Genomic DNA, 16,154 nt, shown 5'->3' with positions numbered 1-16,154 from the left:
GGGAGTTTTGGGTCCTGAGTTCATAGGGAGCAGATAAGCTTTGCAGGGGCCTCAGGCTGATGCTCAGCCAGATCAGCACTCTGCACTGGAAACAGGGTATGTCTTCATGAAAGGGTTTTAGTTGTATACATTTATGTAAAAGAGAAAGGAGGGGGTGGAGGGGTAGTAATCTTCCCCCCATGACCCCCCCCCACCTTTCTTGGGTGCCTATTTTACAGGAAAGAAACTAACAGAAGTCAGCATTATTCATTTGTGCAATTACATTCTTAAACCTTCTTATTAGCACTACCTACATTCCATGCATGTGAAAAACAGAGTCCTTGTTTTTAGACTTCTTTTGAATTAATGTCAGTTTAATTTCAGTACAATACTGTCTTTCATATCCACTAAAGAGCCTTTTAAATACTTCAGCACTCTAAGGAGTTGCTTCTTATGTACAGAGACATTTCAAACTGCGTGTGTTTTATATTAAGGTAGTACAATGGCCTCAAATCAGTTATAGATTCAGTATTTAGACCCGAGATTCCAAACCATGTGCTCTGCTGCAGTTTGTCCCAACCACTGACACTATTTCCACATACAATGGTCTATATCACAAAACATGGCAGGAAAGGATTCAAATTCCTTAGCACACAAGTGGAGATAGGCTTAACTTTTGTCTAAAGGCTTCTCTGCTGTACTGTATTCAGTAACAGGGAAATCCTCATTCTCTTCAGCAGTAATTGTGTTATAAATGCCATCAGATAGCATAGCTGTAGGTGTAGTCAGAGGTGTCACAGTGTGTCCAAACCCCTGGTAGTGACCCATGGGTGAAGATGGCATAGAAGCAGCATCTGAAATTGGGTCTTGAGTAGAAGATGACAGCAAACTTGTATGTTCATTTTGTTCATGATCCTCAGTAAAAAACATTTTCCTTGGCTGGCCCAAAACTGTCCTTCCTAAAGTTGTGCCAAATTAAAATCAAGTATTATTCATAGAATCACAGAAAATGAGAGTTGGAATGGACTTTGGATGTCACCTAGCCCAGTTTCCTGCTCAAGGCATGACCCTCCCCAACTATAGCATCCCAGGTCCTAAAAACATCCAAGGATTGAGATTCCACAACCTTACTGGGTAAACTGTCCCAGTGTTTAACTACTTTCATAGTGAAAAAGCTTTTCCTGATATCTAACCTAAACTTTCCTTGTTGCAATACTGGCAGCAAGGGAAGTTGCTCCTCCTGTCATCACTGAGAACAGTCTAGCCCCATCCGCTTTGGAACCATCCTTCAAGTAGCTGAAAGCTACTATTACATCTTCTCTCAGTCTTCTTTCCTCTACACAAAACAAATCTAGTTCCCTCCTCCTCTCCTGAGAAATCATGTGCCCCAGCCTCTAACCATTTTTTTATTGCCCTCTGCTGCACTCTCCAATTTGTCTACATCTTTTCTGTAGTGGGAGGCCCAAAACTGGATACATTACTCCAGATGTGGCCTCGCCAGTGCCAGATACAGGGAAAGAGATTCTTCCTTTGATCTGCTAGTGACGCTCTACTAATGCAGCCCAGAATGCTGTTGGTCTTCTTGGCAACAAGGGCATGCCGCTGGTTCATATTCAGCTTCTTGTGTACTGTAACCCCCAGGTCTTTTTCTGCAGAACTGCTGCCCAGCCAGTCAGCACACAGCCTGTACTGGTGCATGGGACTGTTCCATCTTAAGTGCAGGACTTCACAAGATTTATTTAGGTCCAATCCCCCTATTTGCCTAGGTCTCTCTCAATCCTAGTCCTATGCTTCATCTTATTTCCAACCATGTGCTAGGTATTTTGTAAATATTTAGTATATCATATTAAACTGATCTTAATATTTACCAGCTTTACAGATTAAGTAACAAATACTGGAAACAGGTTAACAACTTCAGATAAGACATAAAACATCAGTAAATAGGTTAGAGGTGCACCGATATATCAGTACCAATCCAATATTGGACTGATGTAAAGAAAATTTGCTGCATCGGAGATAAGTTAAAGCAGCACAAACAGTAGTTCTCAATGTGGGTGCCACCACATTCGAAGAAGAGGTGGAGGGGTGCCCTGACCCTGAAGAGGTTAAGAACCACTGTATTATAGGGATTTACTGTTGCTATCAGTAATATATGGAAGCTCTTGCAACCTAGAGTTATAGGTAACAGCATAAAACCAAAATAGATGCAGATAAATAGCCCTTAAACTGTATGCCCTGGTGAAAACTTACCAACATTTCGAACCTGTTCAGATATGTCTGCCCTAAGATCAGAAATATCCCACATTGCAAGAAAAGAATCAAAGCATGACCCTTCTTCAGCTTCTTGTACATAAGGTTTATAGGAAAAACTGTAGTGATGTGCAATAGCTGCCAAGAACATCTCCACACAGATAATGAAATCCTGCAACAAGAGATGCAATTATACATTTCTCCAGGGGTATCGCCATGACAAAACCTACATTCCTGGTGCTCTACTTCCAGCATAAGACCAGCTAGAACTCCCTCAGCTCTGAAGAACAGAGCCTTCAGGGCCCTCATACCAGTTACTTGTGCATTAAACAGCACTTTGCATGTTCTTAACAACTTCCTCCAAGGTCTACACTTATTACATACTGAATAAGCACTCTGCCTCAGCATCCTGACTCACTACTAGATCTCTGCTTCCAATGAGAAATCCTTTAAGCAATTATTCCAAGAAGAAACACAAATATTTGTTTCATCTCCAGGAGCTCTATGCTACTTAGCTTCAAAATATTCTTATTTTTCTCTCTCACATAAAACAGACCATTTATACTATCCAATAATGAGCGTGCAATCACAACACTTCAGTTGGAAAGTCAGTTACAGAGTCTCATTTATAACAGCCTGCACTAAAATCTCTTTAACCCATTACCATATTCCTTTTAGCAAGAACTGCTGTACTTACCTGCAGGCCTGTGGCCACAGCTTCCACACTTTGCCATTCCCAGGTGTGTTTCTCAGAAATAACACCAACTTTCACCAACACAGCAATAAGTGCAGCCTGCCTATAAAAATGATTACTTATTACTGGTACTATAGTAGCACCTGAAGGCCCCAACCAAAGGTAGGATCCCCATTATCATGTTGTTTTGATTACAAGTAGACTCACCTTTTCAGGTTCAATTTTAGGGAAAATAGCTTTTCTAAGTATGACTGTATTTTACATTAACACATTATGATTCTACAAGCGCCAAATGAAAAGCTGGATGCAACAGTGGGCATCCCATTTCTGGTTTTCTCTGCATATAAGTGGATTGCAATTTTTACAGTTCTTTTAGAGAAAAAGGTCAACATTAACGTAAATCAAATGCTATACAAATACTCCCTTTAAAAAACTGTACAATATAAATTAGACAAGAAAAATGTGGGAATAGACACAAAACAGCAATTCACCCAAATTCAAGTAGAATAGAGTAGTTTTCTAGCAGGATGGATTTAAATCAAACCAATTTAAATCAGGATTTAAATTGTAATTTAAGTCACCCGTCAGGAAGCCTCAATTTAAAAATCACTGTTTTCTACAAAAAGTGCATTGTTGTTGTAGGATAAATCTTCATTAAAATATTCCCAAACAGGGTCTTTTGTACAGCCTGGCAAGCCTGCTGCCATGGTAGGTTTTCTCTTCTGCCATACCATTCCCTCACTAGATCTCATATCAATGGGGAGGCTATATTCAGAATCTTATCCCTCAAGACTTCTGGAATAGTCTGCTCAAAATGTTTTTATTTTGTTTCTACTACCCCTACCTTGCATTTATCTCCAGACTTCTCTTTGCCCAGATCTCTTCCACCCCCAACAATTCTATATTCATTTACCTTCTTGAAACTTCAGCTTTTAGAGAGAGGCAAGGGCTTGACTCTGTACACCAGCTTGCAGAGAGACAACAAGTCTGATAGGTAAATAAATCAGGTCTGTTCTCTCTCATCTCCACATACTGCTATTAACAAGGATGTTATGTCTTGAGACAGAAATCCAGCATCACAGAGATCCTTAATGGGATCTTCTAGACTGAGCACTGAGTCCCATGGGGTAGAGTGGTTTTCTTTACTAATTTATAGAGGAGAATCTGGGAACTCTAAGACGGGGCCCCCGATATAGTCCATGGCTGCTTGTGACCTATTTACAAAACTTTTCTAAAAAAGGTTACATGACTATATTGTCCCATATAGCATATAATTAGAAGTTATAATCCCTATTCCAAAATGATAACCTTGAGCTCTAACGTATCTTAAATTAAAACTATCTTTATATAGGTTGTCTTTTTTTAAAGCAGCTTAAAGAAATAAAAATACAATTAAGTCAGAAAAATCTGATTTAAATAAAAAAATCTAATGTTTTAAATTATAAACAAAAACATTACTTTTTATCCATCCTGCTTTCCAGAAGCCCAGTTCAGTACTCTGTCCACTAAATCACACTGCTTTGTGATAGGAAGAGACTGAAAATGACCTTACAGGACCAAGAAATAATTACACTGACCTTAATTAGGATACAAAGTTGGAGGAAAACTTTAGAATATGAAATTTCATTAATAAAAACTTAACTCATCTTGAAGCATCTCCCATGCTATGTTTTGGAATTTTTCCTTGCAATTATTTTTCTTTTCAAATTTTTGAAAGGTCACTAATTTGAAAGGTCTCCTAGGCAAGTCTGGACCGATAACGTGCCAGTGAAACCCTTTTTCTCAAAATCCTCTACCAGCAATGACAGGGTTTCAGGAGGGGTTTTCTGACATTTGTGACAGACAGCCTTTTTCTTCCATGATAATCCCTGGAACAACCATCGTGTTAATGTTTTACTTACCAAAAGGAAACAAAAACCACCATCTTCACGCAAAGAAACTTGCCAACAGGTCGGATGGGATTCAGCTCCTCACGTAGTACTTTATAAAACAGGACCAGGCAATACATAGCAAACTGGAAGAAAACAAAGTTTTTAAGCCTTTTAAATCCTTATTCATTTTGGCAGGTGGGGCATTTAAAAGGATCAGATTGTTTCTGTAGAATCTTACTGCAAAATGCAAGTAACGCAATACAGACACCGGTGATTCTCAATCTTGGGGTGCCTTGAGATCCTTTCAAGGGTGCCATGCATAGTAGCACTGGTGTAGTATTACAGGTGTGCAAATGTGACTCAAGATAAGCCTAGATATTTCAAATAGGTATCCTTTGCATTAAAAACATTCTGACCTGTAGTGGTCTTTCTGAGTTCTTTTCAACAGAAAAACTGCTGTACTATTCTTCCCTAGTCAGAAAAGAGTGAGCATTTTCTGAGAGGTGCCTTGAATTTAACAAGGAGTCCTTGAGTCTGAAAAATCTGATAATCACTCCACTACACATTTCTGGTTAGAGTCATTCTAATAGGGATAAAATAAAGGAAGACTATGAGCAGGGGCCAGCAACCTAGGGCAAGCAGAGCCACTGCATCCAGCCTGCAGACACAGAGCTTCAGCAATGCTTCTAAAGTACTATGGCAGGGGCATCAGCCTATGGATCCTAGTGTCCACCTACCTCAAACCTGAGCTAGGTCATTCTGGCCCTCAGAAGTTACCGACTGCCGTTTTAGAGCAATCGCTTTTTGGTTTGTGAAACATGTCACATCAACAACCCGAGACACCTAAATTATCTGTCCAAAGTAAGACACAAGATAAGAAGCTACCACACCCATTTCCCTTCCTTTAATCTAGTTGGACCCAACCTTTCTGGCAAATTAGCCCACGTCCTCTCCAAGTGCCACTCCCATCCACTTCCTCTCTATCTGCCACTCTGCTTTTTGCTCCATTCTCTGTGCTCCCTGGCCAGTCTCCAGCTCTGCCTTCTGCTCCTGTCTTACCTGTAGTATCCATGATCAGACACAGGCTGCATGTGCCAACTGTGATGCATGCTGTAGGTTGACCACCCCTGCTTTAAACCACCAATACACTAAGACTTAACATGGATTATGCATTTGTAGAGATTATATACAGATCAGTATCATGTCCCTTCAGGCTATGGCCTTTGAGAAGTATGCTGAAAAGACTGCCACATTTGGTATTAATTGACAATATTTGGGATGAGAGCCAGAGAGAGTCCAAGTCATTTCACATATACCTCCAAGATCAAACAAGTGTTAACAACATGCAGTCACTATGCAGATGCGGACGGAATTAGTGATTTAGAAATGGCAGGTTATAACACCATATTTCTCACTGTAAATCTGTATCTTTCTTCCTCCAAAATTTCAATATTCTACAAGCGGTTCGACTTATAAATTGGGCTTCCTGTGGTCCTGACTTTTGTACATGAAAAAATATCAAGTCAGAAATTTTTTCATGCGGTTTAAATTTTAGTATTTTAATTAGTAGTAGTAGTAGTAGTAGTATTTTTATTATTGTTATAATATTTTAGTGCATTTAATCCTTTGAATCCTTTTTCTTGATTACTTGATTCTCCTTTGGGACTCTGTAAGAGCAAAAGCAATTCAAAAACTTCATCCATAGTCATCAATTTATAGTCAAGAAAAAGTTCTTTTTCCTAATGCTGACCTAGAAAATAAGGGATCAGTATATATGTAAGATCACCTTAAAATCTAAACAACATAGTATTAAATAGAAAGCCCTTCAATTCTTCTCAGTTCAAGCCGAAATGTTAATCATAATGAAATATGTAAATATCTAGATTTAATTATGTAGCAACATTTTTAATCTGGACATCAACAAAAATATCAAAAGGTACATCTGGATACTTACAAGTTGGGACATGTTGTTGAATATAACCAAGTATGTCCAAGCATTTTTGAAACTGAAGTTTCCTTCATCATACACTCCAACCAATTCACAGACTCTGAAAGAAAGTTAAGGATTAACCACATCAATCAATCTTCTGTTCTAAAGGAACTGGCATATCTTTCTGCCACAGAACATCTAGACCCTGGAATTTATTTTCAAGTTTCAAGATCATTAGCATTGCTAAGGGTCTGTACAAGAATTATAGCCTTCAGAAACATGCATGTTGTAGTGAAATTTATGCTAGTGCTATGGTCTGAAAAATTCAATGAAATCTTTGGGGTGAACAAGGAAACATAAACCCTCATTTCTGAAATGTTAAGTTTTCATCAGTAATAAAATGCAGTTTTACCACTATAAAGGGGCCAGACAGCCTTTCAAATATAAACAAAGTATAAACTGAAAGAGTTGCATTCTTGAGAGATTTCTCAGTCTAAGGCTGCTCAACAAAACCCACGGACCACCACACTTACACCCACAAAACCTTCAATCCAAAAAAGCTGTTATCTTAAATCAGGCCCTCAGATGCCACTGCATCTGCTCCAAGGAGAATACCTGGGGCATCCAGTTTGCCAATCTGAAAACTGCCTCTCTCTTTTAAAGTGTTCTTGCTGGATAAATAGACTGTATCTTTGTAAAAGCAATTCAAGTAACCCACAGCAATCTACAAGAAAACTCCCACTGACAAAACACCCTTGGGTTATCATTTGCAATACCATGCTAGAACTGATAAGAAGATCAAACAATTTCAGCCTATTCTTGAAAAGGACCAGACCTTGGGGGCTCAGAATATTTCTCCTAACTCCTGGCTTTCAGGCAGCCCTCCAGCCTTGCTCAGCTCATGATCAGAAACAAACTCCTCACTGATCAACAGGCACCAAATGAGACAAAACGTTCTTTAACAAAAAATGGAAGACCTATCAACTCATCTCTACTTCCACAAAAATCAACATCCCTCACAATGAAGCCATCAGAATCCACAGTTCTACCCCAGAATATGGTATACCTGATCCAGGACACCAAATACCCTCACAGAAACTATGTGGGTGATACTAGACAAAAAAAACTATGCACCAACATGATCACAGAAAAAAAGATAAGAGGACAGGGACACTAGAACACAGGTGGGAGAACATTTCTCATGAAAACACCCACTTTCTGGCCTCTTAGTCCTCATACTCAAAGGGAAACATCTAAGAAATCTTCAAAAGATAGGGCTGGGAACCAAAATTAATCAGTTTACTGAACACTAAGAACCAGGGATTTAACACAAACATGGCCCATTATAATTTATCTGATGCCTGCGCACTCCAGGTGAAAACAATCCTCTTGGATGGTCTTGCTCTTCCACTTGCCAGGTGATTTTTTTCTACCGCAGTCCTCCCTTCTATCAACTTGCAGACAAGGTCTTTTACAGCCTATTTTTATTCATATATATGGAGTTTCACTCAGGCTTTTCTTCAACCTGCTATATAGCCTAGGTTGTGCCTGCTTTTTCTTCAATGACCCAAGGAATGGTTTTTGGTACCCAAAAGTTTGGCTAAGTCAATCCCAACCCGATAGCTGATCCAAAGGTATCACCAAAAAATCCTTCTTTAAGACTAGCCAGACATGAAAGGAGCTAAATTAGTCAAAGGTTTGTTGAAAAGTTTGAGCCTCAAGTAGTATATCCTAACATTTCTACTTTCCAGACAGGAGCAGGAAGACAAGACTGGGCCTCCCAACAGGCCACTAATCATATATGTTTCCAAAAGATGCATGAAAAATTCCTTTATGGTAAGTTTTTTTGCTCCATGATAGACTATTTCAATTGAAATATTACCATGTGAAACTGATTTAACCATTTGTAATCTAATATTAACATTTTTAGCTACTGAAAACTACATATATAGCTATTAAGATATCAAGATCACTGAATTTAAAAAAATGTCCTTCCTTCCCTCAGAACAATCAGTTTAAACTAATTCCCCCCAACCCTGTGACAGAAGTTACATACTCCCAGCTCTGGAAATGGTGATTAGGAGGCACAAAGTGGTCACAGGCTGAGGTAAATAAAAGCTGCCTTGGCAAATATAAAAATTGCTTTTAAACTGCATTAATTCAAATATGAAGGAAAAAAAACCATAACATCTTTCCAGCAGAATGCAAACATTATATTTTAAACACATTAGTTTTCTGTGGGTATACTTACAAAGCAATAATGGTGGTAAATGGTCTGACCACAGTGTACTGCAAAACACCTAATTTACATCTAAATAATAAAACTCTGCAGAAAGAAGAAAAGGACATAAATGCACTTAACATAGGGGAAAAAAACAACTTGAGAAAAATTCTTGCCTTCAGCATTTCCCTAAATTAATTGTTTCAAGTTAATCTACTTCTAGAATGTTGTTTGGTAACTAGCTTGTATGATACAGCATTACATGTGATGTTTAAATATTACACCACAGCAAACTGATCTGCACGACTCCACAAAATACAGAAATACAAAAAGAAATATTCAACGCTTCCATTCATTCAGCTACAAAACATTTCTGACCATTCTGCAGCATAACAAAGTTCTATTTCTGCAGTGCTTGAAGACCTATTCATTAAAGATGTGAACAGACGCATACTTTGGATTTCTTAGTCATGAGCCAGGGTCATTCTGAAAACATATTAACTTCCAAATTATTACCCTCACAAGACAAAGACTAGACTGACTGCTCCTCAGATTAAGAACATAGGAACGTGACCAGTTAGTGGTCTCAAGGCTACACATTTTTCACTTTACTCATTTTAGCCATTAAAATGAAGTCAGCAGGGCTATGCTACATTAGTAAAGCTATAGCAAAAGGATTTGGCCCCTCGTGCAAGGGTAAAACTGGGAAACAGGAGGGGGAAGGTACAAATTCAAGAGAAATGTATTGCTTCCTATTTTGTTAGGAAAATAAACCATCCCCCTTCAAGTCATACAAGTCTGTTAGTTTCCTTCCCCAACTTAGTTTGATGCTTCTGTGATGCTTTATAAGAAGCAAAAATACTTTCCACAATCACTGTTTCAGCCAGTAGTGAACAAAACCCTCTGTACTGTTTAGGCACTATAAGCTGACTTATATTCAACAATATAATCAATGCTCCCTGATCATCAAGGCTATGAACAACAGCGTGCTTTGTATCAAGATGCACAGCACTAAACATTAAGTTTAAGATGCAAGAATATACTTACTCTCCCATAGCCCATGATGGACAGCAACAGAGGGGAGGTAGGTGTTTTTGCTGATCTTTGGCTTCTATGATTAATACCAGGTTTGGATAGCGGTTGGTTAGATAATTTGAAAGGAATACCATGAAGTTATAGATGACATAAGCTTCATAGCATTCTCTACAGGTATCCACATATATTGCAATGTTGGGATATTTCAAAGCTATCCACTGTAAGAAAAGATAGAGTCACTGAAAGCAATTGCATTCAAAGCAAGCTGTACTGTACTCTTCTTGAGTGATTTCCACAGACTGTATATGCCAGGCATACAGAAAACAGAGTACCACTTTTACTTTTTACATTTTTTACATGCAGGTATTTCATATTGTATAAACGTAAGAGCAATAGCGTATCAGAAGTATTTAAAACTATATAGTATTATTATACAAAGTGACAGAAGTAAAGACTGCACTTTTAAATTCCATAACCCAAAGCTTTTTGGCTGGTCAAACAGACAAAGAAAACCCATGCTGCTAACCAACATTTCAGTCACAATTTCAAATTTCACACCTAAATGACATTTAGAGGTCTGTGATACTCATTTTCATTAAACCAATGTGGTAGGGCTTCCCTTGAACATCTGGAAAGAGTGGCCAAATTGGTCTGGAGAAATAAGTTGTGTATAAAAGCATGCATTCTCAAAGCAGTTTAGCTACACTCTACTTGCTAACAGCACTATTCTCAGTATATGAATGAAGTACAGCTATCAAAGGCTCATAGCTGTTATCAAATAAAGAACTATTTTCCCCAAAGACAGAGGTGTCAGTTATAGCCTATGGGCCAGATCCAGCCTGTGGAGCCCTATCATCCAGTCTGCAGTCCAGCCTATGGGTCTCAGCAGATACGCACACTGCATACAGTACACACTGGATCAACCCCATGCAGCATGGAGGGCTGGTCCAGGGTGTGCACAGTGAGTGAAGTCCAGGTCCCACAAACTGGACCCACACGCCAGTCTGTCCTGTGGACTGGCCCAACACCATTTATCTGCAGGGCCTGATGATGAATAACAGCCCAGCCCCAGAAAATATAAACACTTCATAGTGAAGCTCATTTTATTCCTACTTGTTTTAGGGTTTGAGCTCTTTTTTTAAAAGTTGCACAGGTTTAAAATGTGAAGTATATTCACATACAATCAGGTTCTTATCTGCTAAATAGAAAGAGTAACCTTCAAACAATCCCAAACAGGGATTAACTTGGAGTTACTCCAAGATTTACTGAAAAGGAGAAAACATTAAAAACGTTTTTGGCAAGGGGGAAAGAGATCTGTGACTTAAAATGTTCAGAAGTTTTAAAGCAACTGAAGACATGGGTTGAAGAAACAGAGCAGCTGTATTTTAAGAATGAGTTAAACCTATATACAAATTTTGGTTTTACTCTCAACTTTTCCATGAACTTGCTACCAGCCTGTTTCCATAGGCCCATTCATAATAGCATTAACAGTCAACTTAGGTGGTTTAAGTTGGTCACCATTTTAAGCAAAAGTTACCTGTATTCAGTTAAGATTAATGATTCACATGCACATATTGCTATCATTTATGTCAAACCTTTGTGTTTCGGCTGACTTTTTCTTAACTGCTTTCTATTCAAAGGCTGTTCTTTACAAGAGCTTGAAAAAGATCTAAAGCAGAGAATGTATTGTTACAAACAGTCTAAGTCTAAGAAAGATACATTCTTGCGGAGCAGGAAGTTATGTGCATAGCAGAGGCTCCCCAGAATCTAATGGATAATGTATGTAAATAGCCAGCTAAGAAACTATACTTAAGCCTTGCCAAGAGAGCTCTGGTTTGTCTCCAGTTTTCCCCAGCACAGGGAACACTGGGCTCCTTTAGCCAGTGGGCATTGTATCCTATCTGACAGGAGGCCCTGATGGAAAGACTGGAAACGCGGGCTACTTAACCTGTTGAGCTGAGTAGAACCTGCATTCTTAAAAAAATCAGATTATTATTCTGATATCTTGTTGCTTGTTTATTATTATTCCTTGACTGTATCTCAGCATATGGTTACAGACTTCTGATGTTTGATTTTGTTTTTATAGTGAATCTCTCTCTTATATTTCATAACTTACTTATTGTCAAGGTAAGAGTGATTTCAGAGTATCTGACCATACAGGCAGACCACTTCTCCAAAGAAGGGGATCCATCTTTTCTGGCTACATGGTCAAAGGTGTGATTCTTCTGGCTGGCAACATCCCCTCTGCTGAGACCTGGTGAAATTTTGGTAAGGCAGGTGAAGCTGAGTTGCCATAGGTTATGGAGGTGACCTTTGGAGCATCTCAGTCTGTTCTCAGTGTTCAAGCAGCACACACAGCAGAACGGTTTGGAGCTGAAGAGCACTCCTGAAGGTGTGAGAACACTCCAGCAGTGTGTTTCAAAGTCATGCCTGGCTGCATCCAGGGTCAGGGCATGTCACAGATATGTCATGTCTTATTATAAAACAAAGAAAGACTGAAGAAACACTGACCTTACTGAAGAACAACACCTTTAAATCTGTGTCTTTTACAATCATAAAGGAAAAGAGCTCTATAGCATGCTACCATGCCACCTTTTCCTTCACTGATCCCATACAAACTAAAATTTGGAAATGATGATGTTAAGGAAGAGGGGAAGATGAGTTTAGAATGTACAATATCCACCTCAGTCAAGTAACCTTCATTTCTTTATTAAGTAGCTTACCAAACTATTCTATGAGACCTAAACGCAGGAAGGATGATGATTCTGAGAGAATCTGATCTGCACATTAGAGCTAATAATACTTTGATACAGCATTAGGCATCAGAGCTTTAGGTTGCAACTCTGCCATCTCTAAAACAAGACTGCACCATGGGCATGCCACGGAAGTGGCTTTGCCCTTGTAGAATGTGATTTAATCTCTACTGAAAGGGGAATAAAGCGTTTGTCTTCTATCTTTGCGCAGTGGCAGTATCGTAGCCAATGAGGTTAATCCGAGGTGCGATTATTGCTAGTTGAAAATCTTTTCTTAAGCATTTACAAGTCCTTTATACTTAGAAACATTTCAAACTTTACATCTGTGCACACCCTCACTTATCACTGTGGGGAAGAATTTAATTTAGAGATTGTTCCTTTGATGACGAGAGCATGCCATATGATCACTCTTCTGGCAGAGACTCATCAGTACAAGGAATGGTGCCTAGATAGATGAAACACCAAATGTGCACTAGAGGTTTGAAGACAAGCTTCACAAACTGGGTAAAATCCCATGTTATGTTTGGATCTTCAACTAGTGGAGAGAAACCGATTACCTTTTTACTGCATCATGAGTACATACAGTTTTATTACTCTTTGTATGTATACTTTTATGAGTGGAAATGGCTGTCAAACAAGCTTTCACTGAACAAAACAGAACAAGCTGTAAAGCTTCAAGTGAAGTAGAAAGTGAACTAGAGATGAAATTAAGACTATACTCTTACTAGGTGAATAACCTAGAAGCCTCTCCCACTTGAGATAAAAGCACTTCAGTAACTAGATGGCTTCCTGGAATTTATTCACATTACGTATCTAGAGTACTGATAATTATTTTCCCCCCACAAGAACAAGGAAGATTTGTGATAAAAGTCTTAAAATGTAAAAATAAGCATCCCATTGCCTTAATGGCGGACATGAGACCCATGTTCTCATTTGTTTGGCTTTCCTAGTAGAAGCCTTTTTTTTTTTTCCTATCTGGAAGGAAGGCTTCAGATGCAATGGGTACCCCCAAAACAAACAGAGGCCAGCACCTGGGGGTTTCTCCTGCATCTAGCATTAAGAGATGAATACAAAATCTTTTATACTGAAAGTTGTGCTTTCACTCCAGGAAAAGCAAAAGATACTTTCAGTGGGATCTTGGGCCTGCATCAGCCCCTGTCTCCTCAGGGAAGAAAAGTGATCAAACAGTACTCACTGACCCTGGGCTTTCAGAACTCACAGGTTTGTCTTCATAGTGTTCTGGAAGGGCAAGACTTGGAGCTCATTGTTTGTACGCATGTAAGTTCTTGGAGTGAAAGATACAGAACATACACTGTGACCAATGCAAGTCAGACACCTTACATATATATCTTGTCCTTCTGCATTCTTCTTTTGAGAATATACATCTCTTGAATTCTGAGACTTTCCTGAACTCAGTAATTCCTGTACATCAATATAAAACTTATTTCTTTAAATAGAGACAAAAATTAAACAATAAATGTCATTAAAGCAGATTCTTTGAAGAGGCTGGATAAGTCACTTCAATTTTAGGTTTCTAAGCCCATTTGTTATTTTAAAAATGAAAGAAACAGAGAAAACCCTTAGGCCTGTCCTAAGACAACAGGCTAAGAAGGGTTTGAAACACTGTAACAGATACCATTATTAAGAAGTCCCACCATTAGCAGCTACACTATTGATACATCCCTTGAGTAGGAGCATGAGAAGCAATTCAAACAAGAGCTTTCAGTTCTATGGCCAGGATTGTACGTATAGTTCTGGAGCCATTTTTTTTGTAAAGTATGACATTCATTTCCAAAGCCAGAAAACAAGCAAAAATATATTATTTTCAGTGAACTGGTAAATTAGTGAAAGAATATACTTACGCTATCCAAACTGTAAATCGGTACCATCCACAGAATTCTGTTATGACATGAAAAAAAAAATTTCAAGTTACTGGAAATATTTTTTTTTTTACCCTGGGTGAAATTTAATATCTGCATGACAGATACAATATAAAAAAGTTACCTTATTATTGGTTTCTGCAATTCAGGTTGGGTATAATGAACTAAATGTTGCAATATTCCCCAGAGAGATATTGGTATAGTCATCAGTAAAAAGATCCCAGCAATAAACCATGCCTTGGTATGAATTCCAACCTTACATGGGAAAAGAAGAACACAAGCTTCCAGCATTAGTCACTGAACACGAAAGGGTGAACTTCTCCAACCTAATTTCAAGTCCATGAGAATAAGTCCCGCTCTGTCATTTTACAATGCGGTGCAATAATTACACACAAACCCTACCAGAGCTGGCAAAGAGTATTTGGTACAATTTAAATTCTTTACACTTAAGGGTGGTAGTGTGAGGAGTTGTTTCACTTTTTAAATAAAAAGTTAAGAATTTTGCAAAATACTGTACCATTTTTCCTAATCCCTATTTCCTCACTTCTGCTCTGCATTTACACAGAACAATGCTAATCCATGAGACCCATGATGTAAAACTTGCCCAATCAAACTGAGTGAAATGCAAGACAATCAGCACAGGGAATTAAGTTGGAAGAAAGGACAGAAGGAAGGAAGGGCAACATTTTTATTAGTAAGGGAAGTAAGAATTAAACTTTAAAATTTTTTAAATGAAATACTGAAGTTAACACTATGGGGAAGTGGGGTAGATTGGCACCTTCTGAGTCAACTCCAGAGAGGCTGAGCTTACTTCATAAGATGCTGAAGTGAGCTCAGGCTCATGCCACACACCTCTGACAGTTAGCCAGGAAGGTGGCAATCCCCCTGCCTTTCTGATTTCAGACCAGCATGGCTGACTGTCTCTCATTATGGGAAGTACTTAGGATAGCTATCAAAATTAATTTATCTATTGCAAGCAAAAAAGTAAAGTTTGATGAGGAACTGATGATCCTTATGGAGTTCAAAGCCATCACAGGATTGGAGACCTGCCAGGAACAAACGGAGAACTAACAGGCCTTTGCTCTGCTACATACATGTTTCAGTGAAAGCTGGATAGAAACCAGCTGTAGAGTTTGAAGCTGGTTGGCTCTTTTTATAGTTGGAGAGTCACTTTTATCCTGTGATAATTACTTGGTACATGCAGCTGGTCTACATTTAGGGTATGGGCGACCAGTTACTGGTATGATCATTACCTTGCCCAAGTGGCCCATCTATATTTACAGCATGAGTCGGTTCATTGCATAATAGCTGTAACATGTGGCAGGGGCCAAGAAGGCACCAACATCATGCCAAAGGCTCCCTGTGCCCATCAGACAGAGTGAACGTGGGTTCATGAAAGCTCTTGCACCTTTACGGCTAAATGAGAGGGGCTGGGGAGAGCAAGTGTCCCTTCTACCTGGCTTCAGACCAGCCCAGCTATTTGTGGACACATGCACGCAGTCACACACATCACTGGGGAGGTCCAGCCAAGGCAAGCGACA

At 38.9% G+C, this 16,154-nt stretch overlaps 1 protein-coding gene across 2 annotated transcripts; it reads right to left on the bottom strand.

The window, feature by feature from the left end:
- Positions 1–438: 438 nt before the first annotated feature.
- Positions 439–15,063, bottom strand: TMEM184C (transmembrane protein 184C). Of its 2 annotated transcripts, XM_019534444.1 has the most exons (10): positions 14,738–14,770; positions 14,596–14,632; positions 13,933–14,018; positions 9,993–10,198; positions 8,976–9,050; positions 6,749–6,842; positions 4,825–4,937; positions 2,927–3,026; positions 2,230–2,401; positions 439–938 (listed from the first exon to the last, which is right to left on the bottom strand). In XM_019534444.1, the coding sequence occupies exons 4-10, from the start codon at positions 10,112–10,114 to the stop codon at positions 649–651; spliced, it is 966 nt and encodes a 321-aa protein (XP_019389989.1). In that variant the 5' UTR covers positions 10,115–10,198; positions 13,933–14,018; positions 14,596–14,632; positions 14,738–14,770; the 3' UTR covers positions 439–648. The 2 variants fall into 2 exon arrangements, with proteins under 2 accessions (XP_019389989.1, XP_019389988.1); XM_019534443.1 differs by lacking the exon at positions 13,933–14,018 and having other exon boundaries at positions 14,738–15,063.
- Positions 15,064–16,154: the final 1,091 nt, after the last annotated feature.

The sequence above is a fragment of the Crocodylus porosus genome, unplaced genomic scaffold (assembly GCF_001723895.1).
Source record: "Crocodylus porosus isolate Cpor-Errol unplaced genomic scaffold, CroPor_comp1, whole genome shotgun sequence".
NCBI lineage: Eukaryota > Metazoa > Chordata > Crocodylia > Crocodylidae > Crocodylus > Crocodylus porosus.
The sequence above is the reverse complement of the archived record's forward strand: the minus strand, read 5'-3'. Positions and strand labels throughout refer to the sequence as shown.